This window comes from Apis florea, unplaced genomic scaffold, assembly GCF_048593485.1.
Source record: "Apis florea isolate Af1SG1 unplaced genomic scaffold, ASM4859348v1 contig_3493_pilon, whole genome shotgun sequence".
NCBI lineage: Eukaryota > Metazoa > Arthropoda > Insecta > Hymenoptera > Apidae > Apis > Apis florea.
In genome coordinates, this window is record NW_028256772.1 from 2,676,826 (window position 1) to 2,696,668 (window position 19,843).

Below are 19,843 nucleotides of genomic sequence, written 5' to 3' on the forward strand. Positions count from 1 at the left end.
ATGAAGCACGATTGCGCGGTGAACGAGGTGAAGGAACATAGAGCAGGTATTCAGGCGAACGAGCAAGCAGCTTTAAAAAAACAGGCAGTTGGTAATATGGCGGGGGACAAACGTAAGAGGCCGTGCGGGAGCGTAAAGTAAGTTTTCGCTCACGGCTGCTTTGCAATGCCAGGCAGTCGAGGTGAGTCGAGTCGAGTCGAGTAGAGCCGAGCCGAACCTCTTGGAATCAGTCTGAGACGTGGCCCCATCGCATCCTTTTCGTTTGTTGCGGTATCCTTGTGCGCAGCTACCACCTGTTGAAATCGAACGATCTTATCATGCATCGTCGTAATTAAGAACTCGATACATCGAAATGACTATGTTTTGAAGTCACATATTTTAATTATTCAGTGAAACACCGTGGATTGCGCGGAAACACGTTTTCTTTTGTTGTGTCTCACCACCAAGAGTGGAATCACTTGTATAATCTTGTTTTTTGTTGGTTAACGATAATATTGTTTCAGAAGTGCTAGTTTAAAATTTATAATCTTGGTGCAATGATTTTGTGTATGCAACACTGAAAGATCAATTGGAAGTTTAGCAGAAAATATTCAAGAGGTAGGAAGATAATATTATTGAATCTTTTTTGATTTAGTGAAATAATCACATTCGTTTACCAAACCATTTTCGCAAAAATGTTTTTATATAAATCTTTGAATCCTAGATATTCATTATACAATATATTTAGTAAAGTTGATAATGATCGAAGGAAGAGATTATAGAATTTATTAATGTATGATCGTTGAAAGAAGTTGAAAATAGAATATGCTTCTTGACAATTATATAAGGTTAAATTAATAAGAAAATTAAAACAATTCGAAGAGAATAAACTAATGTTATATTCCAAGGATGATTCCAAGACAATTCGATTGACAAGTAATGGTTGGTTAAAAAGTTAAAAAGTTATCGATAACCATTCGATCGATTCACTGTAAAGAATGTTTTGTTTCTTCTCTTTTTTTTTATCGATGTGCGCTTCCTGTATCATCCTATTTATATTCTCTACGTATTCTCAGGTAATATCGCGTGTATGGCGTAACAGCTCATTATACGTAGAATGTTGGTGAGAGGAAGTTTAATGGCATCAACGTCATTGGCGTTCCTCGCCTCTTCGTTTTTCTTAATTATCTTAGAAGAAATTGCATCTTTCATATCTGCATAATTCTGCATTGTAAGCTCATTCGTTCATCCTCCTACACCCTGATTATGCATATTCGTCTTGTTTCTCTTCGTTGATATTTATTATTATTATTAAACTCTTTTCATTGATATTTATTATTATTTATACGTGTATTTCTTAATAGAATTTTAATATTCTTTTAATATTCGATGAAATTTTTTTTTTCGTTATTGCGTTTCTTTCTTAAAATTTGTTATTCCGTTTTATCGCGCCACTTTTATCGTGCGCTGAATCGCATAATGCTCCCAAGTGAAAACGCGATTAAACAGTGAGAACAAAACGAAAACTGAATGAAATGAATGTCTGCTGAAATTGTGGTTTGTTTTCTACGACATATCAAAGAGAATAACGACATTGCCTATATATATAATAACATAGTTTCGCCTATTTGTATGATTGCACCGCGAATTTTTTTTCTTTGTTATTCAGAAAGAAATTTCTCAATGAGAACGATCAATTAATAATGCTTATAAACATTATCATTTTCATATAGATAATTCAAGAAATAGTCTTCCTATACTCTATTGTTTCGCTTTATATTGAAGACATAAGTTTGCTGAATATTCTTTTGATTTTTTTCATTGTTTTTTTTTCTTTATTTGCATGTATTCTATTGACAGAGATGATGATATTAGTTTATCTTGACATATTATTTTAAATAAATAATTGATGGTTTACTTACAAACAAGTGTAAATTAATGTTAAAATATTTATATTATTTATAATTTTTACATATTTTTTTTAAATGTTTTTATTATTTTAGAAAGAACAGTGAAATGTGAAATGGCAAGATCATATAGAAACATAAAATGTAAACAGAAGAATCCGAGAAAGCTATGCAACTTATTAATTGCGTAGTTATTTTGTTTAAGAAAATATGATGTTTATGGTTCTTAACAAAAATGTATTCAAATTCCAAATTTGTAATTTCAAATTTTTCATATATATTTTATATATATATTTATATATATATTTTAAAATTTGAAATATCATAATCATTATCTTTAATATTTAGTTTATATATTTGTATATTGTAGAAATAAATATATATATATTTAAATTTGTATGAACTTAAAAATACTGTTTTAATCGATATCCGAATATGATTTTCAATCGATATATCTTTTCTTTTGTTTCTTTTTCAAGTTTCGTGAGAATAAGAAAGCAATAGAAATGTTTTCTCAAGATTATGTATGGGATCGATGGCATTTAGAGGACGAAAAACTAAACAAACAGCTTTATTATTAAAAACAATATTAATATTTACTAGTATTTTAAGTTTAGTATTGAAATTTTTAATCAAGCCATGAAAATATTTTTCATAATATTTATCTCTTTTCATAGTATAATCTCTTTTATTTTTAATTTATATGGTTCAATTTCTATCTTTTATTTGACTTTCTACACGATTCCAAATTGACACAAAATGAACCGTTCATTAATACCAACTGAAATCATTCTATCGTTAATTAATTTTTCTTTTATTTTGATAAGGATTATTTTTTCGGTAACTTATCAGGTTGATATTCGATTTCATCGTCCAATATTCAAAATGTCAAATATATTATTCAATATATAATTATAATTAACATATAATTAAATTTAATATAATTTAATATAATTATATATATATATATATATATATATTACATTAACATATTATATTGAAAATATTTTAAAAAGAATATGGAATTTGAATATATTTTTATATATGCATATTGGCAATTAAAAAGACATTTTTACAAATAAGATCGTAAAAATCACGTGATAATAAGTGAATAACAAATTCCAAGATTTTTCAGTAACGTATAGTTCATGCGCAAATACCACAAAACGGCATCCATGTTTACAAAAAAACGAATGGAATGTTAGGATGCGCAAATTGTGTGCGCGAATGTGATTAGCATATCTCAAAGATCGCAGAAACTTTTGACTTCTTGGAATTACTGAAAAAATTAAAAAAAAAATCTGTTGATGAAATAACTTCTATTTTTATAAATATCAAAATTTGTAAATACCGGATCTAAAATATGAAAAATGAAAATTGGATTTATCAAACGGGACGCGTATACCCAATGCTATATGATGTGATTTCGTAATGACCGTGAGTTGTTTAAAAACAAGTCGAAGAGCGTGTTGGAAAGTGGCTTATAGTTCAAGATTCCGGAGAATGTCAGGTTTCTACAAGGTGGGAAAAAATATCTTATACACAAGCAATTATTTGTCTATATATGTATCTTTCCACTTCCTTTGAGCTCTCTTTCATCTTTTTTTCTTGAACATCGTATTCTTTTCAATATTACCCAGTATTCATCTGTGCAAGTGAATTGTACATTTTAGATAGGAGCTAGAAGCTCATACATATATCGATGAGGCTATACTGAGGTCATTTTGAGACCGCGTTGAAGTCATGTTGAGATTCCTCAGAAGGAGATCCGCTCCCAGGTGTTGCAATGTGCAGTGCATAGAAACTGTTATCGCAATTATTCACAAATATATTAATTTTCATTGATTTAATTTTCATGTACTCAATAGCTTTATCTATTTCGTTATTTTGCATAACATTTGTTGATGTTTCAATAATCTTCTTTTGTCATAATTAATATATTAAGACAAATGATCAATATAAACAATTCAATGATTCATACTTTTAATATTATATTAATATTATTCTTTTCAATGATAATTCGGTAGATTATAATTATATAAATTGTTTTATCTAATTTTATTAGAATAATATATATTACTCGGAGGGAAATATAATAAACAAAAAGTTATTGCTAAGTACTTTTTGATTATAAGAGCAATTTTTTTTTTTACTCTTTATAAGTTGAAAGTATTTCCGTAGACAGTATATTAATTTTATTTCTTTTTAATTGTTTCGTTTTTATTTTGTAGTTTAATTTTTAAGGAAAATTATTTTAATGCTAATTATTTTACTTTTATGCATTTATGCTCGATAGATCAGTGTAATTAATTTTTATCATTTATCATCTCAATGTTCACATGTTCCTCATCTCTATCCCTTCATTTCTCACGGCTTGCTATTTAAATTTATGTTATTTAATTCCTTTTTTAGCAACTCATTTATTTTGTTTTTGATGCTTTTATTATTATTTTATCCTTGTTTACTCTATATGTATTCTTTCTAAAAGAAGAAAAGAAATAGAGCTATACATTATGTAATATAAATTTGATTAAAAAATCGTTGTTTTTTTCTATTAATGATTATATTTATGATTTTCTGCAAATCACGATTTAAAAAAAAGTTTTAATAAAGAAAATAACATATTATTCGATATATTGATTTTATAATTTAACCTTGTATTGTTTATTTTTATTATTATATTATTCTAAATGAAGTTAAAGATTAACACATTCTTACATGATGATGAATATATGAAATTCTACTTCGAAGTCCATCAACAAATCGAAAATTATGTTCATATAATTTACATGTAAATTAGCAGATTTTTATATATTTCTGTAAAATTCTTTGTTTTAATATTTTATTTACTTCGTTGAATTCCTGAGTAAAACATTTGTAGATTTTGATGTTTGTAGATTGGATTAAAAATAAAATTTTATCAAAAATTATTAATTAAAAGTTGACAAGTTTGCCATATTTAAAAAACACTTACTTAGAATATATACATTTTAATATCTTCTCTAAATATTTATAATCTCTTTTATATATTCGTATAATAATTTATTCGATATTGATCAATTAAATTGTTGAAAAACGAGTTTGTATTCAAAAACTAGCTTCGGCTTCATACGTATGTAGTTGCACATGGTTGTTACCATAAAAGGATCTAACTTTCAACGTTGTCTAGCATTTAAAGAAAAACAATCTATAAAAAAATTCGTTGAAATATTTTTACTTGTTGATAAAAGTGAAATGTTACTTGTAAAACGAATTAAGAAATTTCTTTTTTTTTTTCTTTCTTCCAGATTATTGGCTTCTAGAAGGAAGAAATTAATTAATGAGGGGTGTCCATGCCGAGTGTCAAGAAAAATCAACTGGATGATCTTAAGAGCGCGAGAAGAAAATTTTCAGGACCAGTTGTGTGGAATACAACGAAAGTTATTATATAGTCGAGGCTGCAAAAGTGACACGTTTGTGCTTGAAAATGTCATCAAATACGTGTACCATGATAATGTCAGGACTAATTCTATTGGTATTAGCAATAGTATCGTTTAGGGAAGTGCAAGGCCACGTTGCCTTGACTTTTCCACGAGCCAGGAAGTATGACTTGGATTTTTTGGACAATGCTAGAACACCTGGCCCATGTGGAATGCCTCGTGGTAAGTGTTATCTTTTATTATTCTTTATTTTAAATTTTCTAAGTATATCTATTTAAAAATGGATGATAAAAATTACAGGATACAATTTCTAATGATAATCTAGAAAAAATAATATAAAGTAATTTTGTTTGTTTTTAAAATAACAATATTATAGTAAATTTTAACCTTCTTGAAATTAATCTTTTGTAAATTAATATATTATTAAAATCATGTAATATAATACAATGATATAGATTGATACTAGTTTATTAAGATTTTAAAATTAATTAACCAATATTCTTCATTCTTCAGATAACTGAAAAATATTGTTCTCTCATAATAAAATTTATCTAGTAATTCTAAAATTTAATATTACTTTTTTGCACCAAAAGCTAAGATTGCCACAAAAATGAATATATAGTGTATTTAATATTTATATATATATATTTAAAGAAGATTCTTTATGAATCATACATAAAAAAATCATTACATTAATGATATAATCATTAGTTTATAATAATAATATAATTATACATGAATTAATAATAAAGCTTTACAATGTGATATATCAAAACAAATTTATTTCATCTAATCAGGAAATCTATATCTTCTTCTGATCACATAAAAATAAAAATATAATCATAAAGTAACAATGAAATCATTCAATGTTTTTTTTTCAAATTAAATTTATTTTTTTAAGAAACAAATCAAAGAGAAACATGATACATCCTTGAATTTACAGTAAATGAATTAATAAAATTTGAAATGATGTATTATACAAAGAAGTACAAATAATAATAATTATTGTTATAGGCATACAGAATATTTTTATATAAATTACTACTTTTTTTTATTTTAAATAATGTTTAAATAAAAAATTTTTTAGCTAATTTTTTTTTATATTTCATTTACATATTCAATTTTAATATAATATTTTAATTATTAAAATACGTTGTTGATGTAATATTTATATACATATATATAATTATAAATTTTAATTATATAATTTTAAATTTTTTATAATTGTTAGCATTCAAAGTATATGATACTCAAATAATAATAGAACAATCTAGAGAAAATTGGTGACAAAACAAAATTACATAAAAAAGCATTACCAACAGAATAATTAAACAGACGTTGCGATTCCACTATAATACATATAACACGATTTACAAACCGAAAACAATATGTGAAATTTTCGTGATCATATCAAGCATAATTACATTCAACAATATGAAATTTAGTTACAAGGGATGAGTAGAAAGGGTGTTCTATGGGAAAACGACATTAACACGAAGATATGTCCCATTGGGAATAATTCGCTAGTCTGATTCAAAGCAACTTTCACCGACTTCGCATGAAGGAAACTCGAACCTTGGCTACTCAGCCATTACCTTCCACGTCTTGCCTCAACACTGTACTTATATATATATTACATACCCTTTTTCTCTTTTGCGAACTCTCGTATTCGTAGGAAATACATGAACTTTAGATATAGGCGTGTATCATCGTTACCGTAATATGACACTTTGTTTAGTAAACAAAAAATATATATTTTTGGAAAAATCACTATAGTTTTTATATATTTTTTATATTCATGGAATTACAAATATAGAAAGATTGCTAATATTAATATTAATTATAATATTAAAATAGTATTACACATATATAGAAAAATATTGTGATAAATCATTTTATAATTTAAATTAAATTATGTAAGACTTTAAAATAAAAAAGGAAGTAAAAAAAGAACATAATTCTTTCAAATAAGAATTTTTTTTAATTAAACTTTCTACAACTCGATTATTCTATATGATACGAAATCAAATATTAAAAAATTGAAAGTATCGATTTTAACGATTTTAATATATCATTCTTAATAAGAAAATTTGGTATAGGAAATAAAACTTTCGGTTATCCAAACATTCGTTTTTGTCGCTTCAAATCAAAAATATAATTTCGTATGTTATAATGCATATTAAGTTCTTTTATATTTTTTAAAATTAAATCATAATTTTTTAAAATCACGCTTATATTTTTCTCATAATTTAATAAATACGTTAATTTGTTTCGTGTAAAAGCTTTCTTTTTTAAGATGGGGGAAAAGATAGTAAAGTCTAAAAGGCAGAATTGATTGTAGAATGCGAGTTTGTCCATCCGCTTCCGGAAATTAATTGTACATGCTACAACTTTCGATTATTTCCGCAAATCCATATTTTGATAAGATAATGTCATAGATCATTATTTTAGCTTTAGTTGAATTGAAAATGTGAAGAACGTCATGAATTATATTGAAATTTATTTTCATTATTTCAATGTTTGAAATGATTACTGATATATATAATTATTGGTTTTCATTTATATTAAATTTTTAATTTTTTTTTCTTGTGATCGATTTAATGAAAAAAATTATAAGAACGATTTTTTTTATATAATGTTATAAAGAAAAGTTATAAAACAATGATACAAATCTAGAAAATGTTAATCATATGTATATATGTATTTAATTACGTAAGCAAGAGAAAAGAAATAGCAATGCTCGATATATCCTTCTCTGAAAATATAAAATAGCTCATATAATTATATATATATTTGAAGATAAAATAGTATAATTTTATGATTCCTTTTTCTATTTCTAAAATAGATATGGATAAAAATATTCACACTCAAAACTTTTGAATTTGCATTTATGCATATTTCTGGTGATTGTTATAAATTATTGTGTTTCATTATAATAAATATTAGTATTTTTCATATTTATAGTATCTAAGCTAAATCTTGATGAGCTTGAGAAAATACAAGTTTCCGTTTCTCGACATAATTTGTTTTGAACAATCATGAAAATTATATAGAATAGTGCAGCATTGAATAATAAATTTATTTTTTGTTGCAGGTAATATTAAAACTACTTTATTATCTGGGAGTAACTTCAACGTCACATGGCATCTAGCTTATCCTCATCGAGTGAGTTTATTTTTCTTTGTATTTTAATTTATTTAATTTATTTAACTAAATACAAAAATGCTATTGATATATATTGCACATAATTTTTATTTAATTATAATTCTTTAATTAATTTTATATATTTTAAAATAACTTTAAATGATATTTGAATTTTATTGAATTTTATTACATCACAAAAAAAAATAATCAAAAAAAAGACACAAAAAAAAAGAAGAATCACGAAAAAAAAATGTAAGACAGTTGTTTAAGGCAAATAACTATTCGTAAATAATTTCTGTACATAGTCAAATACACGCTTAATATCTTAAGATATATACTGCGCATGCGTTATAGCGCATAAGAAATCTAAACACGTACAGTTGTTTAAAAAAGAAAGAAAAAAGTAATATATGAACAGTTACGTGAGAGTTAGATATTATATCGAATTTCATTATATTTCACATTATTCCAACTTTCTCCAATATGAAACTTTCTGTATTCATCTTTCAAGCGATTGTATTTCTTATAATTAATGATTTGCGTATCGTGACCAAAGAATTTGGCACACACGTAATCGATTTGTTAATTGTTTTTTATATAATTAAAACATGATCATCAATTATATCTGCAATTAGCACTCAATAAAGTTTATAGTTATTTAATTAATATAGTTTTTAAATGTAAAAATATGATCATGACTTATTCCTGGAAATTAAACATGGGAACAATTATGAAACATTTCATAACGATTTTTCTTATTGTATTTTGAAGATTCAAAAGTTATATGAGATCATTAATGATATCATGTTCATAAATTACATGGAACAAATATATAAGATAAATAAATTCTGGCATAATAAGACAAAAATTTTGTAATAAAATCGATCACTCATCTTCGTGTGGAAATCATAATTGGTGACATTATTAATTAGCCAACCATTCACATTTTTATTTTATTATTATTCTTAATACAAAATCTTTTTATTTTATCGTATAGATGTATCTTCTTATGGAGATAAACTTAAATTAAAAGATAAATTTATATGTCCAACTTTTCCAGACTTTGATTAAGAAAAATTACAGTATAGAAAAACACAGTAGCAGAAAAAGCTTAGGATACATAGTTCGTAAGCTGAACGTAATGATCGAGTGGCGCAATTGGACATTTGTATTCTCCGCGACACATTCTTAACGAACGCCTAAGTCATCGTAAAAGACATCACGAATTTGTCCGCACGTGGTCTATATGAAAGAGAAAGAAGACACTGGTTGAGGGCGGCCTATGCTTGCACGTCGTTGCTCAAGGTGATGTTGAATAATTCACAAGCGAAGCTTGGTATACGTTCGAGATGCTTCGTGTATACCTTTTGTAGATAGGTAGGTCGGAAAGGTGGTAAGAGATATAAGTTGCTTTGCATATGAACGCGTATACGAGAGAGCAGCTTATGTTCGAATCGAATTCATCGGTATGTCGGGTACCGTAACTCGACTATCGTTAATGACTCGAAGCCAAAGCTTTGGAATCCGTTACTGAAACGATTGAGCTGTATACAGAACTAAATAGAACATTATTATAAGAAAAATATATAATATTAAAAAGTAACTAGAAATTTATAGGAAAAAATTTTATCATAATGTATTTCATATTTTTATTTGATTGTAGAAATTTAATTATATTAAGATATACTATTAAGAAAATATTTTAAATTCCTTTTTATGAATTAAAAAGAGATTTTTATAAAAAATAACAAACATCTTTGATCCATTCGTAAATAAATATATATTTTAAACATATTTTATAGAATATCTTAAAAATAATTAATATCAATACATATTTTTGATATTAATTATTAAAATTCAAAGTATAAAATAATATAAATAAAAAAATAAATAATAAATTTTAAAAGTTCATACTTTAAAACATTATTAAATAATATTGATTATCGATAGAGTTTTTTAGGTTATGATGATCTAAGGAATGCGGTTAATAGAAAACATGGCACGTAGTAGAAAACGCAATGTTGCTCTTGAGCAAGGGTTAACTAGTAACGGTTCTTTACCTCAAATCTTTAGACAAGTGTCAGATTGACATCAGTAATCATTAAATTAACGCTTATTTCATTATGTTGTTGTCTATTATTGATCTCGTGTAATGACATTTCTCTCTATTTCTAATTTGAAAAACATTTCATAAACTGGTAGTTTCATAACGGCAAATGTAGTTATATATAATCTTCCTTTTTTTTTTTTAATCAATCTAATAAAAATTCAATTTTTATTAGAATCTGTAATAAACTCGTTCGGTATCTGCGCGATTTGATATTTAATTGATATCCTCTTAATTGTTTCTTACTACAATGCAAGCATAGCAAAAAAAATTCATTCATTGAAACTAAAATGATATTGCAATTTATTTAAATTTCCAAATATAAAATAAATAAAAATAAATTTAATATTGTTGAATGTATACATAATGTATAATATAATTTTTTATTGAATTTTATCTATTTATCACAAAAAATTTTTATAATCAATTCTAAAATATCTAGTTTCGAATATATTTACTTATTAGATATTTAAAAAATTTTATCAGATATTTAAAAAATTCATGATTTGATAATCACAATTATTAACTAATTATTTTTTACCTTTTTAGGGTGGATTTCGACTGCAAATCTTGGATGCTCTCGATAGACCATTAATTGATTTAACTCCTGTGACAAAAAATAGTGAATTCGTTGAAGATGATGCTACGTGAGTGCAGATCTATTCTTTTTTTATATTTAATTCTATATCTATTTCTTTTTCTTTTCCTCTTTTAAATCTTTATATTTAAAAATGAATCATTGATTTTTAGGGCACAGAGTTATGCCGTGCAATTACCTCAAAATTTCACGTGTACAGATTGCACAATCCGGCTTCTTCGAGAAGCTGAGGAATGGGGTTCGAGTTACAGATTTTGGTCTTGTGCAGATATTGATGTAAGAATTTAATAAAAATAAAAAAAATTAATAAAAAAATTATCAAACAATATAAAATAATTTTTTTATTATAATATATTCATTTTGAAATGTTGATCCATTAGATCATTGACAGAAAGACATACAGAGAAGATTGCAGCGGTCATGGTCGATATCTATTAGGTCGATGTAGATGTGATAGACTATATCACGGCACAAGGTGTGAATTTAAGGAGGAATGTCTGGACGATTCAGATTGCGGTATTCAGGGCACGTGCATTAACAATGGCGGCACAACCGCGCCCACCAAGCATTGCTACTGCAACATCGGTTGGTTCGGGCCGGGTTGTGCAAAAAGTAAGAGTTTTTTTAATGTTTTAACAACAATTAAATATTTTAAAAAATTTATATATATATATATATGTATATAAGAATTAAAGTATTAATATTACTTATTTATATTATATTTTTTAAATTATTTACATCATATTATTAAAGAATAAAAAGATATTTAATCCTTAAGATCAGCAAGATAAACAAATTTATAAATAAATAAAAAAAATAATATCTTTATATTAATAATAAATATTTTTTTAGGATCTCCAATTAAAACCATAGATGTAGAATTGGATATTTATACTATGAAGAAGTTTTCTGACAATTTTACGTTTTATTGGCGTATATTAAAAGAAAGCAAAGAACTTGAAGGCATTATGGTAGTAAATAGTACAAATTGGGTCGGTATTGGATGGCGACCAAGTAATTTGATGCCAATTTGTCGTTCTTTTCCTAATATTCAAGAACATCCAAAAGCTGAACCGCTTCCACAGCCAGAACCAAAAGCAGAACCAGAACCAAAAACTGAATCCAAACGAGAACCTGAATCAGAACCTAAATCTGAACCTAAACCTGAACCTGAACCTGAACCTGAACCTGAACCTGAACCTGAACCTGAACCTGAATCTGGAACTGAAAGATCTGGTACTAGAAGAAGATCAGCTAAAGTTCATGATATTGCTTCTTTGGCTTCAACTCTTCAACCTGATACCGATGTCACAGTGCAAACTAGTGTGACATATCGTGTCAGTACGAAGCAAGGTAAATATTGAATTAATTAGATTAAAAAAAAGATATAAACATTTTTATTATATTAAATAATATTCATGTTTATATAGGACGCAAGAAAAGATCACCAGAATCTACAGGAATTTCTGCAAACGGTATGTACTGATAGATCAAGATATCATAGATAGATCAATATATTCTTGCTATTCATATATTCATTGTAGTAATCTGTAGAATGCTTCCCAAAAAAATAGTAGAACATTTAGTATCTCTTTTTTTATTTGAAACACTACGCACAAGGTGGTGGTCCGTAAACAATAAGCAGTAGTTAGTTGGCACGACGATCGATGCTTTCTTGCACAGGGGAACTCGTCGCCGAGCCGAGCACTGTTGACAACACGAACATTACGTCTGAACTTATATCAGAACCAGAACCTAAATCTGAGCCTGAACCCAGCCCAGAATTAGAGCCGAAATTCAAATTGAAATCAACTTCAGTGCCTCAATCAACATTTGAACCAGAATTCAAATCTGAATTAGAATCCAATTCTGAACCTGAACCAGAACCCAGCTCTGAATCTGAACCAGAACCCAGCTCTGAACCTGAACCAAAACCCAGCTCTGAACCTGAACCAGAACCCAGCTCTGAACCCGAACCCGAACCCAGCTCTGAGCCCGAACCAGAACCCAGCTCTGAGCCCGAACCAGAACCCAGCTCTGAGCCCGAACCCGAACCCAATCCTGAACCCAATCCTGAACCCAATCCTGAACCCGAACCCGAACCCAAATCCGAACCAGAACCGGAGCCGAAATCTGAACCAGAACCGAAGTCTGAACCGGAACCCAGTTCCGAACCAGAGCCAAGGTCTGAACAGGAACCTAAGTCAGAACCGGAACCAAGTTCTGAACCGACTTCGGAACCGATTTCGAGTCTCAAATCGAGCGCAACGAAAGGTAAAAACAAGCTGAGAGAGCAAGATAATTTAATCGCTTGTCTCTTTTTATACTGCACGAGCTTTATGTTTTATAAGTTGACGTTTAATTCATATTATAGAAAATTTTTGATATTGTTGTTGAAATTCAAGTTCAACTTAAAAATTTTTCCTTTTTATAATTTGCAATTCGTGTTATATTTAATATATAATGAAAATAATTAGATTAAGAAAGTTAAGCTATTTTGAATATTTCTGTATATATGTAAATTTTTCGTCAACTTGACAAAAATTAGAAATGCTAAATAATAAACTATAAATAAAAAATATTTAATCAATAATAATTTCTGTATTATAAATAAATAATTTAAGTTAATAACATTCACACATTCAGTAGTATTGATACTAATACATTATAAATATAATATAAACTATATATGACATGATAATATTTATACTGATTTGTATTTATTTTATATAAGCTTTCATAATGTTTCAATTACTTGCTACAATATTAAATATTTTTAAAATACTTTAAAAAACAGTATAAAATAAACTTTCACTAACATATTTTGTGATGTAAACTTAAAAACATTACAAGACATTTTTTTCATCATAATTATAAATTATTATTTATTACTTGATCTTATGTACATTAGAAATCATCGAAATCTGTAAGTTGTTTTAATCTAATGTGATATTTGAATCAAAGCTATCCTACCTGAAACGCACAAGTATACGCCAAAACATGATTTCAACCCTATGGACTGCACCGACATTATAATAGGATCTGCACGAGGTAATAGTCACAGGATTGGTGACTATTATACTAGAGATAGATCTACACCAAGAAAAGATGAATATTGGGGTGGAAGAGATACATTAACTGCTGCAATGGGCTTTGAACGCAATGGCGTTACAACGATACTTTTTAGAAGAAAATTGGCAACAAATGAACCAACTGACTATGAAATTATTGATGGTAATATGCAAGTGATATGGGCTAAGGGACAAGAACCTGGAAAATATATTCATCATCCACCGAGTGGCATTGAAAAAGCCAAAATTAGTGTGAAAGACTTTTACAAGGCTGACGAACTTAAATATCATGGACATGGAGAACAAAGAGGAACGGTGACGCTTAATTTTTTTGGTAGGTGAATAAAAATAGATATTTGTTTTTTTTAATTAATTTAAATTGTTGCCAATGAATTCATGTCATAATTATCTTAGACTACATTTCATATTAATTAATATTAATATTTCCAGACGAAAAGAAGAAACAAGAAATGATAAATGAAGGTGGTGTACCAATGCCAATTTCAAATTGCAACGGTGAGTGGCATTATCCGAGACATTGTTCACCTATAAATGGTACTTGTGAATACTCCATTCAGTGGACATACAAAGAACGAAAGGTAATATTTTATACAAGAAATAAATCTTATATATAATGAAAAAAATATTGGAACGACAGTCCATAAATTGGAGATTCTTGAGATAATTTCAAAATTTTTTTTTGCAAAAATTTTTGTTAATGAATTATTAATAAAAAATATGGCCAATCATGAGTCACAGTATATGCTACTGATCGAACATAAACAAGTCTAAGCAAAATATCTCGAAGAAAGTGTGTTGAATGTAATAAATATTTTTTTATCAATAAAAAGTTATATCGATTTACGAATAATGAATAAATAAATATTTTCTTTAAGATATATTGTTTAAGAAAAACATAATGAAAATTCTTGCTAAAGAAAATGCTGCTTATCTCAAGAATTTCCAATTTACGGATGTTTTAATATTTTTGAAATATTCTGTATATGTCAATAATTATTGAATATGTTTTCATAGGATCAATTATCATTTGTTATTTCCACAACTAATACAAATGTTTGGACTGGTGTTGGATTCTCTGATGATGATAAAATGGTATATATTAACTATCAAATTATTTATATATTAATTCAAATCTTAATTGAGCATTTAATTTTAACGAATTTCCATTACATTCTGATAATATTTCTTCCATTTTATAATAAAAGTAAATTTTGTTTGTGAATTTCAATTATTTTTTAATCAATAGTTCCTTTTTTTTTATTAGTCACAAACAGACGCAATATTGGGTTGGGTTGATGAAAAGTCGGGTCGAGCTTTTCTCATGGATACTTGGATCAGCGGATATAATGCTCCGTTGCTCGATCCATCTCAAGATATTTATAACACGGGCGGTAGTAAAGTGGATGGTGTAACGACACTCAAATTCTCAAGGAAACGAATAACAAAGGACAATAGAGATCTTTCTTTCACAGATGATCACTGCTTATATATGATGTACCCAGTCAAGGGTGGTATTTTCAATGCTGTCAGCAAGAAAATACGTAAACATGACGCCGTGCCTATTGTCTCTGCTGAAAGGATATGCATAAAATCTTGTGGTCTTGAAGGTTCTTTTTTTTTTATGCTATACTATAAACAAAATATATATACAATCTTATAAGATTAGTAAATTAAAATATCTTAGAGTTTTTAAAAATGAAAATAAAAAAGATATAATATAATATAATAGATATAAATTATAGTTATGTTATTAAAAATTTTTCATTTTAACAGAACTTGAAGATCTTACGACACCAGCACCTCCAAGATTATATTATGATGTGGAAGTAAAACTTGTAAATTTGGGTGATGGTTTTACGGCGCCTATTCCGGGTAGTTCAGATTTTGAAGTTATTTCAAATACGATATCTGATAGTTTTGGTCCAGTTCTTAACAAATTACCAGGCTATTATCAAATTCGTCTTGTTGAGTTACAGAAGTGCGTTATCATACTTAGTGCGTTATATCAGTTTAATCCTGAATATATTATTTAATGTTTTATTTATAACATCTAGGGATGATGAGCAAAATGGTATTATTGCACATATGGATTTAATCTTAGATAAAAATGAAATCAAAGGTAGATCGTTGAAACCTATAGATACAAGCGCAGCTGCAGAAAAAGCATTAAAAGAAGCTCTCATTACTGGAAAAGTCGGTGCATTAAGTGTAGATCCACAATATTTGTTTATTAGAGCTCCTCGAGGTAAATGAAACTTTTTAATATTTTTAATTCTCAAAATATGAATATAGTCTTTCATTTCCAAGACTTCTAGCAATCATTGACAAATTACAATTAAAATTGTATTTAAATAACATTTAAATTTTAACTTTTCGTCTTAAATAATAAGATAACTGATTAAAGTTTTAAATAATACTGCATTTAATTTAATATTTTTTCATCTCAACAATTAACGAACTTATAGTCATAATAAAATTAAATTAAAATTTTCATTAGTAATAAGCTAACAATTCATGTATATATATTTCTAATCCCACATAATATGAATAATCATAGTAATAAATAAGTATTATATAATATATAATCAATACAATTTGGACATTTTTTGTTTGGTCGCTAGTAAATGATATAGGTGGAGGAGATGCGAATGAAGAATCGTCAATCACATCGAATCTATTTCTCGATTCGACAAAACTATATATCATTATCGGATGTGTTGCTGCCTTGCTTGCTCTTGTTCTACTGCAAGCAAGCTGTACTCTTTATAGGTCGTCGAGAAAGCGAGCAACGAAGGTATTATATATTATTTACCACTTTATATATTTAAACGTTTTTTTCCTCTTTTTTTTTTAATATATTCTTCATTTCTCTATTTTCTGTTTGTTACCTCTAATTACCTCTTTCTTTGTATTGTGTGTGCATCTAACTCTTTTTGTAAGCGTATTAGCGCTGTGGTATGGTTTAGAGCAATGCTAGTTTTCAAGCTGTGTCTATTAAAAATAAACCCGCTTACTACTTTAATTTTTAGATTTATTAGTAGAATTTCTCAGAATTGTATTCTCAGTAAAAATCACTTATTTCATAGAATTCTGTTAATTAGTTCAGAAATAGACATATTTTTCAAAAATATTATTACATCCAATATGTGAAATAGATATAATATCTCTTTGTAGCTTTTTAAATTTATGTGCATTCCTAAATATAATTTAGATATTTCTTTTTAAATATCATAGTAGAAATGAATATCTCGATTTAAAAAAAACGTTTTTCTTCTCACCGTGGTTGAAATACTAGAAGAATTAGACATTAGCGTCACTTTAGATTGAACTTTCACTATTACTCTACTCTTATGAATTCGAAACGATTTTCTGCTTCGCTTGTGTTGCATGATCCGCTCTCTTCGCAACCATCACGGTGTAAAGAGGGTGTACTCGCTGCCTCTGGCTTCTTGTGACGCGCCCAACCCGATTCATCGTACGAACGCGACGCGGTATCATCGAAAAAACGGCGATCATCATCATCATCACCATCATCATCTTCGGCATCACCATCAACACGCTCCATATGAAATGCATCGTCCTAATCCCAGCTGGTAGAACTTCACACTTTGTACATGATTGACCCGCTAATTATTATTCGTCGTATGCTTGTTTGCCCACTAATCCAGGTATTTCTTACTAATCTTTTCTACCTTTCTTCATTTCTCTTTTCTTTTTTTGCTTTTGTTTTTCTTCTTTTCTAATTTTTTTACTCTGCTTACCACGAAAGGCTCATAAATAAAAAATTCAAGAAAACTATATTAGAAATAAACATATCACTTTTAAGTGACAAATTTCATCCTTTTGCTTCATAAATAAATTTGTATAAGCTTAAATATATGTTAATAAATTTGTATAAACAGTAAACGCTATTTGCGTTGCAATAGTAACGATGATCAGTCATTAACATTAATAATTATTTCAGGATCGTTTGATCGCCAATAACGCTTGGAAGGACTACGCCTCAGGTGCGAACACAAATTTTGCTTTCGAGGCGTTTGAGACAGAAGAAAAGGCTCCACCACTGCCAGTTTCCAGTTTACCTCGTCATAGAGAAATGACTGGAAACGGAATTGGCACAGATACCGTAGAAGGCCCTAATAGGATAGTAGGGCCACGAGCAACATATAGCTTACCACGTGCACCAGGTTCGAGGCACACAGCACCCATTCAACCTGGTTATTATACACAAGATCGCAGGGATCATTATCAACGATCGAAGAATAACATGCACAATTTGACAAGCAGTGGTGTATCCACTCAACCGAATCAGCCTGATTTTTATTTCATGCCCAGTCAACGTAAATACAGTGGTGAAGTTGTACGTGTGTACGTGGATTATGGAAGTCAGGCGCCTAAATAATCGAAGAAAGCATATTAGAATTTAAAAAAACGAACGATAAGAAAATGCGTCAGTGACAGTGCTGCCCTCTTTTCAGCCTTTTCTCGTTCATAAATCCAAAGCGGACGATTAATATATCTCGCTTCAGTGAAGCGACATTGTACATAAAACGTGTTTAGTGGACCTGGAGAAAACGAGACTTCGAAACGAGCCCTTTCCTCCGGTGCTTCTTTAAATATTTTTTTTTTTTTTTTTTTTTTTTTATTTGACGGATCGTTGTTCTATTATTTTTTCCCGTTGTCGTATTTGCTCGATTATATGCGAGCGTCGAACGGGGGCAACACGCACGGTTTCGTTTAAAGGAATTACGCAGAAGTGGCGCTTACGACCAAAGAGTTATCGATAAGGCGCACTCAGTGCGCGGTTCTGTACAAAAGCGCGTGAAGAAATACACAACACAATATCACTGTAATTCTCGATGCGTATCCCAATACATGTGGAATGTATTCAAATTCGTGCGTCATTACAGCAATATTTTACATGTATTTACGAGCAAGCATTGGATGTTTGAGCAATAAAAAATTTGTACATTTTTCTAATTGAATGTACGCTTTTTTTCTCAAGGATAAACAAATTTCATCAAAATAACCTGTTGAAAGGAGGATTTTTTTGTTTTTTTGTTTCTGTTTCGTATTACTGTTGATGTTAGTTATGTTTACAGTGACTTTTTTTATCATGTACTGTTCAGTTGTTTTATAAAATAGAATTGAGATTGAAGTTTAAATTGTCTTTTTAAAGAAATTCCTTTTTTTAAATGCAATCACATATTTCTGCATAAGAGCGACACAAATATATATGTTTAATATTATCTATAAAATGTTAAAGTGAAATATTCCAAATATATCTTTTGATTTAGGATTTGCATATCTCGTCGATGATAATTCATCATGCATATTTCATTCATAAATAACAAAATATGGAATAAGTGAAAGAAGTAAAATAATTCGAAGATAACAATCTATGACTATATATAATATCAACAATAGTGTTGATAATTATAATAATAACATTAGAAATAAGTAAACAAGACTTTGAAAATAGTATCTGCTAAAAAGAATTTTCATTGTCTGTATCTGAATCTCATTTTGCTCCTTAAATGGATTATTAGAAACTGTAATACTTACAATGACGATACTGTCAATAAGACAATCGTGTT

At 28.1% G+C, this 19,843-nt stretch overlaps 1 protein-coding gene across 3 annotated transcripts; it reads left to right on the top strand.

Moving 5' to 3' along the window:
* Positions 1 to 97: 97 nt before the first annotated feature.
* On the top strand, positions 98 to 19,411 carry nahoda (DOMON-like domain-containing protein nahoda). 3 transcript variants are annotated; one of them, XM_086912677.1, is made up of 18 exons: positions 147 to 597; positions 5,174 to 5,527; positions 8,400 to 8,470; positions 9,533 to 9,754; positions 11,106 to 11,203; positions 11,307 to 11,430; positions 11,535 to 11,766; positions 12,007 to 12,507; positions 12,585 to 12,629; positions 12,838 to 13,428; positions 14,119 to 14,559; positions 14,676 to 14,824; positions 15,261 to 15,338; positions 15,511 to 15,853; positions 16,020 to 16,224; positions 16,301 to 16,491; positions 16,868 to 17,040; positions 18,211 to 19,411. In XM_086912677.1, exons 8-18 carry the CDS (start codon positions 12,051 to 12,053, stop codon positions 18,646 to 18,648), a joined length of 3,111 nt encoding a protein of 1,036 aa, XP_086768803.1. In that variant the 5' UTR covers positions 147 to 597; positions 5,174 to 5,527; positions 8,400 to 8,470; positions 9,533 to 9,754; positions 11,106 to 11,203; positions 11,307 to 11,430; positions 11,535 to 11,766; positions 12,007 to 12,050; the 3' UTR covers positions 18,649 to 19,411. The 3 variants fall into 3 exon arrangements, with proteins under 3 accessions (XP_086768801.1, XP_086768802.1, XP_086768803.1); XM_086912675.1 differs by lacking the exon at positions 9,533 to 9,754 and having other exon boundaries at positions 98 to 597; XM_086912676.1 differs by lacking the exons at positions 9,533 to 9,754; positions 12,838 to 13,428 and having other exon boundaries at positions 98 to 597.
* The last annotated feature ends 432 nt before the right edge of the window (positions 19,412 to 19,843 follow it).